Genomic DNA, 11595 nt, shown 5'->3' with positions numbered 1-11595 from the left:
CTGTAGTTGAATTGTCAGTTTTTTTGTAAGGCCATCATTACCAAGGTCTGGAATGTAGGCCAGATGTGGCCCCTCACCTGGCCCCAGCGCTCGGCCCCTGTCCTCAGCCCGGCCTGTCAGCTTGGGGTGCAGGTGGCACTTGGCATCTTTGATCTTGAAAGAGGCGGTCTGCTTCACTGGAGGGGCCCCTGTTTCTACAGGCAAACAGAGCAGTGTAGGTGGATGGGTGTAGAGAAGGATCACACTACAACAGAACCATTCAGTCCACAACAGTTGCATATATGCAGTGGCACAGATAGGAACAATATACAAACCCATTGATTCTGACCATAACCCAAACCCTAACCCTAGCTCCAGCCGCAACCCTTACCCTAACCCAAACCCTTACCCTAACCCTAGCTCCAGCCGCAACCCTTACCCTAACCCAAACCCTAACCCTAGCTACATCTGCAACCTTCTACCTAAGTCCTAAGAATGTTTCTGTGGGACACTGTACCTATGCAGCTCGGAGTGCTGCTTGTGTTCAGTCTGGCTGGGGTTTTGCCTCGCAGGATGGGGATGCCACAGCTCATTGTATAGCTGCTGTCAGATTCTGCAAATGATCAAACATAGTTACAGCTTCAGTCAGAAGTCATTTAAATCAATAGCACACAATGTCTGAGATAAAAACTGTAAGAATGTGTATTAACGCTGATATTTTATATGGACGTAGTCCCCTGTAGCTTAGTTGGTAGAGCATGGCGCTTGCAACGCCAGGGTTGTGGGTTCGTTTCCCATGGGGGGCCAGTATGAAAATGTATGCACTCACTAACTGTAAGTCGCTCTGGATAAGAGTGTCTGCTAAATGACTAAAATGTAAATGTAAAATGGATGTCTCTACCTGCCAGATAGTGAGCCTTGGAGGAGCAGGTGAGGGAGCAGCTCTCTTTCTTGCCTGTTTTACTGCAGGTCAGAGTGGTCTTTGGAGCTAGGCCAGGCAGACATTTCATCAGCTCTGGATGAACACAAAAACAACATCACAATCATACACTACTCCTCAATTACACCATCCTTTCAATTACTTTGGAACCAAACCATAATGTGTGTTTCTATGTTCTGACCACCGGGTGGTGGTGTTGTTACATACCAATGCAGTCCTTCCTATTCCAGTGTAGCTTGTATCCAGGTGGACAAGTACACTCATAGCTGCCCTGAGTGTTGACACAGCCATATTTACAGCCACCGCGGTTTATACTGCACTCATCAATATCTGCAGAGGACAACGGACAGTTATGACCACTCACTGATTCACTCACTGACTCACTCACTGACTCACTCACTCATTCACTCACTCACTCACCCACTCACCCACTCACCCACTCACTCACTCACTCACTCACTCACTCACTCACTCACTCACTCACTCACTCACTCACTCAGTAAACCTGGTTGCATGAGAAGAAATAGCATCAATATAACTGATCAAACATGAAAGATGAGAGAGTAATCGAAAGAAACAAAAGAGAATGTGTTCTGACAGCTGCACATGAACAGAGTTTCTGACAGCTGCACATGAACAGAGTTTCTGACAGCTGCACATGAACAGAGTTTCTGACAGCTGCACATGAACAGAGTTTCTGACAGCTGCACATGAACAGAGTTTCTGACAGCTGCACATGAACAGAGTTTCTGACAGCTGCAAATGAACAGAGTTTATGTGAGGTCAGTTCTACTGTCAGTGATCACTTCTACAAAAGATTAATGTGTGTTTTGGTAAACTGGGCTGATTTCTCATTTGAAGTCTAATCCAGGACGTGATATCACTTTGGTCGGAACTTCTCTTCCCCCCAAAGTTCTCTCTCTTTGGGAAGAAGAACACTTGGAGGGACTTTACAGAGCCAGAGAGGAGTAAATGATAATCACTTTTTCACACACATAAACCAAAACCACTCAAACAATACAGGAACCAGATGGATATTGCCTAGGAACAGACAGAAAATGACTTAATTTGTGTGATGAGGGGGACAAGGATGAGGAGGACAAGGCAAGGCGGTGTGGCTCGGGGCTGAGGATGAGGAGGACAAGGCAAGGCGGTGTGGCTCGGGGCTGAGGATGAGGAGGACAAGGCAAGGCGGTGTGGCTCGGGGCTGTGCCCAGCCAGGCTTAGTGACAGAGTCACCAGGAGAGAAACACAGATAATGACAGTGTTTGATGATGTGGCCTGCTGATAGAATATTGATTAGCTTGATTATTCAGCGTGAATAAAAACAGTCTGCGAGCCTCCACTGCTCTCTCCCACGATGGAGATGATGACTTCATCAAGAGTGTTTGGCTAGGATTGTGTTGCCACAAAGCAAAGGAGATGCATCTGTCTGTCAAACTGCTTGTCTGAAGAAGTCTGACCTTCACCTTGAGAGAGAGAGAGAGAGAGAGAGAGAGAGAGAGAGAGAGAGAGAGAGAGAGAGAGAAATAGAGAGAGTGAGAGAGAGAGAGAGCAAGAGAGAGAGAGAGAGAGAGAGAGAGGTCCCATCCACCAAACTACCAGGTGTGAAACAGGGAAGGGACTCAGGGGGTATGCAAATTTGGTATAGAGCAGACCTAACTCACAATTAAATTAATCAAAACAGGAACATTTTACATTTGGCTAGAAATTTTAAAGGAAATGACCTCAACAGAGAAAAATGCCCTCCTGTGTGCTACCTATATCCCCCCACTAGAATCCCCATACTTTAATGAAGACAGCTTCTCCATCCTGGAGGGGGAAATCAATCATTTCCAGACCCAGGGACATGTACTAGTCTGTGGCGACCTAAATGCCATAACTGGACAAGAACCTGACACCCTCAGCACACAGGGGGACAAACACCTACCTGGAGGTCACAGCATTCCCTCCCCCATATGCCCCCCTAGGCACAACTATGACAACATAACCAACAAAAACGGGTCACAACCCCTGCAGTCTCTCAGAGCATTCACAGTCAGCCCACTGACACCCCTATCACACCACAGCAAAATCACAGTCAGCCCACTGACACCCCTATCACACCACAGCAAAATCACAGTCAGCCCACTGACATCCCTTTCACACCACAGCAAAATCACAGTCAGCCCACTGACACCCCTATCACACCACAGCAAAATCACAGTCAGCCCACTGACACCCCTATCACACCACAGCAAAATCACAGTCAGCCCACTGACACCCCTATCACACCACAGCAAAATCACAGTCAGTCCACTGACACCCCTATCACACCACAGAAAAATCACAGTCAGCCCACTGACAGCCCTATCACACCACAGCAAAATCACAGTCAGCCCACTGACAGCCCTATCACACCACAGCAACATCACAGTCAGCCCACTGACACCCCTATCACACCACAGCAAAATCACAGTCAGCCCACTGACACCCCTATCACACCACAGCAAAATCACAGTCAGTCCACTGACACCCCTATCACACCACAGAAAAATCACAGTCAGCCCACTGACACCCCTATCACACCACAGCAAAATCACAGTCAGCCCACTGACACCCCTATCACACCACAGCAAAATCACAGTCAGCCTACTGACACCCCTATCACACCACAGCAAAATCACAGTCAGCCCACTGACACCCCTATCACACCACAGCAAAATCACAGTCAGCCCACTGACACCCCTATCACACCACAGCAAAATCACAGTCTACTTGAACAGAGCAATACTCAATCATGAGGCATCAAAGCCAAAGGAATTGAATAATATTAAGAAATGCTATAGATGGAAGGAAAGTAGTGTCGAAACCTACCAAAAAACAATTAGGCTACAACAAATTCAATCCCTTTTAGACAACTTCCTGGACAAAACGTTCCACTGTAATAGTGAAGGTGTAAACTTGCCAGTAGAAAACCTAAACAGTATATTTGACCTCTCAGCTTCCCTATCAAATCTAAAAATCTCTAACAGAAAACAGAAGAAAAGTAACAACAATGACAAATGGTTTGATGAAGAATGCAAAAATCTAAGAAAGAAATTGAGAAAACTATCCAACCAAAAACATAGAGACCCAGAAAACCTGAGCCTACGCCTTCTCTATGGTGAATCACTAAAACAATACAGAAATACACTATGGAAAAAGAAGGAACAGCATGTCAGAAATCAGCTCAATGTAATTGAAGAATCCCTAGACTCTAACCACTTCTGGGAAAATTGGAAAACACTAAACAAACAACAACACGAAGAGCTATCTATCCAAAACGGAGAAACCACTTCTCCAGTCTTTTTGGCCCTATAACAAAGAACAAACAGCAAAGAGATATACATGATCAAATGCAAATCTTCAAGTCAACTATTAAAGACTACCAGAACCCACTGGATTCTCCAATTACATTGAATGAACTACAGGACGAAATACAAACCCTCCAACCCAAAAAGGCCTGTGGTGTTGATGGTACCCTCAATGAAATGATAAAATATACAGACCACAAATTCCAATTGGCTATACTAAACTCTTTAACATCATCCTCAGCTCTGGCATCTTCCCCAATATTTGGAACCAAGGACTGATCACGCCAATCCACAAAAGTGGAGACAAATTTGACTCCAATAACTACCGTGGGATATGCGTCAACAGCAACCTTGGGAAAATCCTCTGCATTATCATTAACAGCAGACTAGTTCATTTCCTCAGTGAAAACAATGTACTGAGCAAATGTCAAATTGGCTTTTTACCAAATTACCGTACGACAGACCACGTATTCACCCTGCACACCCTAATTGACAAACAAACCAAAACAAAGGCAAATTCTTCTCATGCTTTGTTGATTTCAAAAAAGCTTTTGACTCAATTTGGCATGAGGGTCTACTATACAAATTGATGGAAAGTGGCGTTGGAGGAAAAACATACGACATTATAAAATCCATGTACACAAACAACAAGTGTGTGGATAGAATTGGCAAAAAACACACACATTTCTTTCCACAGGGCCGTGGGGTGAGACAGGGATGCAGTTTAAGCCCCACCCTCTTCAACATATATATCAACGAATTGGCGAGGGCATTAGAACAGTCTGCAGCACCCACCCGGCCTCACCCTACTAGAATCTGAAGTAAAATGTCTAATGTTTGCTGATGATCTGGTGCTTCTGTCACCAACCAAGGAGGGCCTATAGCAGCACCTAGATATTCTGCACAGATTCTGCCAGACCTTGGCCCTGACAGTAAATCTCAGTAAGACAAAAATAATGGTGTTCCAAAAAAGGTGCAGTTGCCAGGACCACAAATACAAATTCCATCTAGACACCATTGCCCTAGAGCACACAAAAATTATACATACCTCGGCCTAAACATCAGCGCCACAGGTAACTTCCACAAAGCTGTGAACGATCTGAGAGACAAGGCAAGAAGGGCCTTCTATGCCATCAAAAGGAACAACAAATTTGACATACCAATTAGGATCTGGCTAAAAATACTTAAAAAATGGCCCTTTATGGTTATGAGGTCTGTGGTCCGCTCACCAACCAAGAATTCACAAAATGGGACAAACACCAAATTGAGACTCTGCATGCAGAATTCTGCAAAAATATCCTCTGTGTACAACGAAAAACACCAAATAATGCATGCAGAACAGAATTAGACCGATACCCGCTAATTATCAAAATCCTGAAAAGAGCTGTTAAATTCTATAACCACATAAAAGGAAGCGATTCCCAAACCTTCCATAACAAAGCCATCACTTACAGAGAGATGAACTTGGAGAAGAGTCCCCTAAGCAAGCTGGTCCTGGGGCTCTGTTCACAAACACAAACAGACCCCACAGAGCCCCAGGACAACAACACAATTAGACCCAACCAAATCATGAGAAAACAAAAAGAGAATTACTTGACACATTGGAAAGAATTAACAAAAAAACAGAGCAAACTAGAATGCTATTTGGCCCTAAACAGAGAGTACACAGTGGCAGAATACCTGACCACTGTGACTGACCCAAACTTAAGGAAAGCACAGACTCAGTGAGCATAGCCTTGCTATTGAGAAAGGCTGCCGTAGGCAGACCTGGCTCTCAAGAGAAGACAGGCTACGTACACACTGCCCACAAAATGAGGTGGAAACTGAGCTGCACTTCCTAACCTCCTGCCAAATGTATGACCATATTAGAGACACACATTTCCCTCAGATTACACAGATCCACAAAGAATTTGAAAACAAACCCAATTTTGATAAACTCCCTTATCTACTGGGTGAAATACCACAGTGTGCCACCACAGCAGCAAGATTTGTGATCTGTTGCCACAAGAAAAGGGCAACCGGTGAAGAACAAACACCATTGTAAATACAACCCATATTTATGTTTATTTATTTTCCCATTTGTACTTTAACTATTTGCACATTGTGACAACACTGTACAGTGGGGAAAAAAAGTATTTAGTCAGCCACCAATTGTGCAAGTTCTCCCACTTAAAAGGATGAAAGAGGCCTGTAATTTTCATCATAGGTACACGTCAACTATGACAGACAAAATGAGAAAAAAAAATCCAGAAAATCACATTGTAGGATTTTTAATGAATTGATTTGCAAATTATGGTGGAAAATAAGTATTTGGTCAATAACAAAAGTTTCTCAATACTTTGTTATATACCCTTTGTTGGCAATGACACAGGTCAAACGTTTTCTGTAAGTCTTCACAAGGTTTTCACACACTGTTGCTGGTATTTTGGCCCATTCCTCCATGCAGATCTCCTCTAGAGCAGTGATGTTTTGGGGCTGTCGCTGGGCAACACAGACTTTCAACTCCCTCCAAAGATTTTCTATGGGGTTGAGATCTGGAGACTGGCTAGGCCACTCCAGGACCTTGAAATGCTTCTTACGAAGCCACTCCTTCGTTGCCCAGGCGGTGTGTTTGGGATCATTGTCATGCTGAAAGACCCAGCCACATTTCATCTTCAATGCCCTTGCTGATGGAAGGAGGTTTTCACTCAAAATCTCACGATACATGGCCCCATTCATTCTTTCCTTTACACAGATCAGTCGTCCTGGTCCCTTTGCAGAAAAACAGTTTTTACCAAAAAGTTATATTTTGGTTTCATCTGACCATATGACATTCTCCCAATCCTCTTCTGGATCATCCAAATGCACTCTAGCAAACTTCAGACAGGCCTGGACATGTACTGGCTTAAGCAGGGGGACACATCTGGCACTGCAGGATTTGAGTCCCTGGCGACGTAGTGTGTTACTGATGGTAGGCTTTGTTACTTTGGTCCCAGCTCTCTGCAGGTCATTCACTAGGTCCCCCCGTGTGGTTCTGGGATTTTTGCTCACCGTTCTTGTGATCATTTTGACCCCACGGGGTGAGATCTTGTGTGGAGCCCCAGATCGAGGGAGATTATCAGTGGTCTTGTATGTCTTCCATTTCCTAATAATTGCTCCCACAGTTGATTTCTTCAAACCAAGCTGCTTATCTATTGCAGATTCAGTCTTCCCAGCCTGGTGCAGGTCTACAATTTTGTTTCTGGTGTCCTTTGACAGCTCTTTGGTCTTGGCCATAGTGGAGTTTGGAGTGTGACTGTTTGAGGTTGTGGACAGGTGTCTTTTATACTGATAACAAGTTCAAGCAGGTGCCATTAATATAGGTAACGAGTGGAGGACAGAGGAGCCTCTTAAAGAAGAAGTTACAGGTCTGTGAGAGCCAGAAATCTTGCTTGTTTGTAGGTGACCAAATACTTATTTTCCACCATAATTTGCAAATAAATTCATTAAAAATCCTACAATGTGATTTTCTGGATTTTTTTTTCTCAATTTGTCTGTCATAGTTGACGTGTACCTATGATGAAAATTACAGGCCTTTCTCATCTTTTTAAGTGGGAGAACTTGCACAATTGGTGGCTGACTAAATACTTTTTTTCCCCACTGTATATATACATAATATGACATTTGAAATGTCTTTATTCTTTTGGAACTTCTGAGTGTAATGTTTACTGTTAATATTTATTGTTTATTTCACTTTTGTTTATTATCTACTTCACTTGCTTTGGTAATGTTAACATATGTTTCCCATGCCAATAGTGCCCTTAAATTGAATTGAATTGAATTGAATTGAAATTGAGAGAGAGAGGAGAAAAGGGATTGACTGCCAACCAAGTGTTTTTCTATTTTTCTTCTCAAGTTTGAAATGTGAAAAGACTTTGAGTAAAACTTTGTCAACCCCTCTCTAGAGCTAGCTCTGTCTGTTTTTGTTTTTGTTTGCACACAGGAAATCAACTCATTTATCCCAGAGGCCAATGTGGGATGGGATCATAAGAAGGGAGAGTCAAAGAGAGAGAAGAAAAATACTTTCAACTTGACATGAATGCTGACCTCATGCATCATTATTGTCTGTGGCTGCTATCATCCGCTAGTGTCAAAGGCATTACTCCAACTCCAGGGGGAACAAAAAGAAACATGAAAATGAGCTAGCTTACCCGCCGGCACTTGCTTTCTTCAATAGGCATCAATACCTGTCATCTCCCCGGCACGCAGACACACATTCTTCTGCCCCAGACTCCGGTGAGACTGAGAGGCTGTAGAATAGGCTAATCACAGTTTGACTGTGAAAGTCAACAGTAAACAGAGGGCACCATGTCTGTAGAGCATAGATCTAGGGCTGTTGGCTAGAACGGGGTACGTTGTCTTCTTAAGTCTACTCAATAATCAAGTGATTGTAACCAAGTCAAATAGAACACATATATAAGTTGTATTCTAATGATCAAATATCAACTTGGTTTTATATAAACAACATATTGATTCATTCAGATGGAATAATCAGACAGTAACATCTACTCTATACCTCATATCATGCCTCTCTCACTTTAACGCCACAGTGTAACTCTACCATGTGGTTTTCCTAATGTCTCAGTCAGGGTAGTCTCTCAGATGTCAGCGGAAGCCAGTGATGACAGGCCTCCACACTTTCCTTGGCAGCAGGTCACTGACCTAATAGGGGTTGTTTAGGGTGAGCCCATTGTTAAGCACTGAGCAGCAGTCTCTGGAGTGTTTGGCAGCTATATTTCAACTGATAAGCTACAGCGGGGAATAACACAACCTTGGTTACTGCTGTGGAAGAGGAGGTGCAGGGAAAGCAACATAAATCTCAGGGTTATCTAACAGTTCCGACAGTATAGACTAGAAGAGGGAGGGGAGAGACATTCATCACCAGCAGGACTTCTCTAGAATGGCACACAGATGCACACACAGCTCTTACGCCAGGCAACTATTCTGCCCTCTCATTCATTCCTGGAAATATGCTATCATAACATTCCCGCATTGGTAGACCTGTCAAAATGAACAAGAATGGAGAATAAATAATTGCAAAGCTATTTGTTTTGTGCGTGTACATAGTCTGTCTCTCTGTCTCTCTCTCTCTCTTTGTCTCTCGCTCTCTCTCTCTCTCTCTCTCTCTCTCTCTCTCTCTCTCTCTGTCTCGCTCTCTCTCTCCTCTCGCTGTATCTCTGTCTCTCTCTCTCTCTCCCTCTCCCTCTCTCTCACTGTCTCTCTCTCTCTGTCTCTCTCCCTCTCTTTGTCTCTCTCTTTCTCTTTCTCTCTCTCTCTCTCTCTCTCTCTCTCTCTCTCTCTCTCTCTCTCTCTCACTGTCTCTCTCTCTCTATCTCTCTCTCTCCTCTCTCTCTGTCTCTCTGTCTCTCTCGCTCTCTCTCTCTCACTGTCTCTCCTCTCTCTCTGTTTCTCTCTCTCTCTCTGTCTCTCTCTCCTCTCTCTCTCTCTCGCTCTCACTGTCTCTCTCTCTCTGTCTCTCTCTCTCTGTCTCTCTCTCACTGTCTCACCCTCTCTTTTTCTCTCTCCTCTCTCTCTCACTCTCTCCCCCGCTCTCTTTCTCTCTCTCTGTCTCTCTCTCTGTCTCTCTCTCTGTCTCTCTCTCTCTCATCTCTCTCTTTCTCCTCTCTCTGTCTCTCTGTCTCTCTGTCTCTCTCTCTCTCTCTCTCTCTCTCTCTCTCTCTCTCTCTCTCTCTCTCTCTCTCTCTCTCTCTATCTCTATCTCTCTCACTCTCACTCTCTATGTCCTACACCTCCTCTGAGAGACCCTCCTCTGAGAAGTCTCTGGAGACAGCATCAGATTCAGACTCGTGATACACAGACCATCAAAGGGCAGCTGAAACAGCCTGATGTGCTCAAACGGGTCCCTCTCTCTCTCTGCACTGCAGATCTGGCACACAACAGCCGCCTGGAACACGAGACTGCCTCCTCTACCACACTGGAATAGATCAACTTTACCTCAACTTTACCACAGCATCAAGCACATACCTCTTATAATAATTGTTTGTTTTAGTGCAACAGGTGGAGTCATGTGTGCTACTGTGTACTACTCATGTCACTAAATCAAGGCTAAATCAGTCTTCCTCCAACTTGGGATTGCTAGCATTAGACTGACTGGTCTGGTGAGCAATATGGGCTAGGGAGCCATACAAACAGACTACACAAAATGCTAATTAATATTCAAGTTACAAGGGATAACTTAGCAGGCAAGTCTAGAGAAAGTGTGGTGGACTGGGTGAGTAATGGTGTACAGAGACCTGGAGAGGGGGGATAAGTGTCACCTTACCGCCACAATGTGCCAGACCGTAGAGAACATAGCCTTTATGACAGAAGCACTGGAAGCTGCCGGGGGAGTTGACACAGGAATGGTCACACGCCCGGTCAAAAGAACACTCGTCAATGTCTGGGAACAGAAGGAACATAGAGAGACATAGGTATGAATTCACATCATTCACTTACACAACTTCTTAAAACTCATTTAAGATTTTATAATGGGAAGAAAAATCTATTTATGACAGCTTGGATTAGTAATAAATTGCAATGCGACCTGGCAAATATCAAACAGTTTAAAAAAAATTGAAAATCATTTTGTTTGGTATGAGACATTGGTTAACAGTCTGAGCAGGAGTCTGAGCAGGAGTCTCCTACTGATAACAGACAGGAGCTTTGGACCATTTTTCAATTCCCAAACTACCTGTCGATCATTTCCCCATATCACTGTTTCGTCCACTAAAAAATAACGATTTAATGAACATTCCGTCTAGCTCACTCTCTCGCAGATTTCTCATTATTTTGTTCTGAAGCCAATTGGAAATAATTTAAGCAGTCCTGTAACTTAAGAGCAGAGAGTCATGAATATGTCTGTCTAAAGGAAATAGCCCATACCTCTCCAGCCATCTTCCCTGACCCTGACCCCCAGCACTGCATTGTTACTTGCTCTATGCTTAGTCCCTGCTTGTCTTTATCAGATGAATGAAACACCACTGGACTCATACATGTAACTCTGATATCACTCTCCATGCCTGTGAATACAATGGAGCTGAGACCATTAACATAATACAAGAAGTAAGGTGGAGGACATTTGGGTTCAGGAGCCTACCGTCCAATGTTTAAATGACAGCAATTACCAGTGTTGGGGAAGCTACTCTGAAATCATAGTTTACCAAACTACACTGAACAAAAATATAAATGCAACATGTAAAGTGTTGGTCCCATGTTTCATGAGCTGAAATAAAAGATCCCAGAAATTTTCAAGAAAACGTATTTCTCTCTTTGAGGGAGCGTGGAATTGGCATGCTGACTGCAGGAATGTCCACCAGATCTGTT

The 11595-nt window shown here is 43.8% G+C and overlaps 1 protein-coding gene across 1 annotated transcript in view; it reads right to left on the bottom strand.

Annotated features, from left to right (window-relative positions):
• Positions 1 to 41: 41 nt before the first annotated feature.
• The window catches only part of LOC311121026 (signal peptide, CUB and EGF-like domain-containing protein 3), a gene marked incomplete at both ends in the record, with an annotated part of 69486 nt that continues 57932 nt past the window's right edge, over positions 42 to 11595 (bottom strand). Inside the window, 5 exons of the mRNA XM_084195568.1 lie at positions 42 to 194; positions 497 to 592; positions 881 to 994; positions 1127 to 1249; positions 10556 to 10672. Of these exons, the coding sequence (XP_084051694.1) occupies positions 42 to 194; positions 497 to 592; positions 881 to 994; positions 1127 to 1249; positions 10556 to 10672 (603 nt within the window). The remainder of the gene's footprint in view (positions 195 to 496; positions 593 to 880; positions 995 to 1126; positions 1250 to 10555; positions 10673 to 11595) is intronic.

The sequence above is a fragment of the Coregonus lavaretus genome (genome assembly GCF_964263955.1).
Source record: "Coregonus lavaretus genome assembly, contig: HAP1_SCAFFOLD_2685, whole genome shotgun sequence".
NCBI lineage: Eukaryota > Metazoa > Chordata > Actinopteri > Salmoniformes > Salmonidae > Coregonus > Coregonus lavaretus.
The sequence above is the reverse complement of the archived record's forward strand: the minus strand, read 5'-3'. Positions and strand labels throughout refer to the sequence as shown.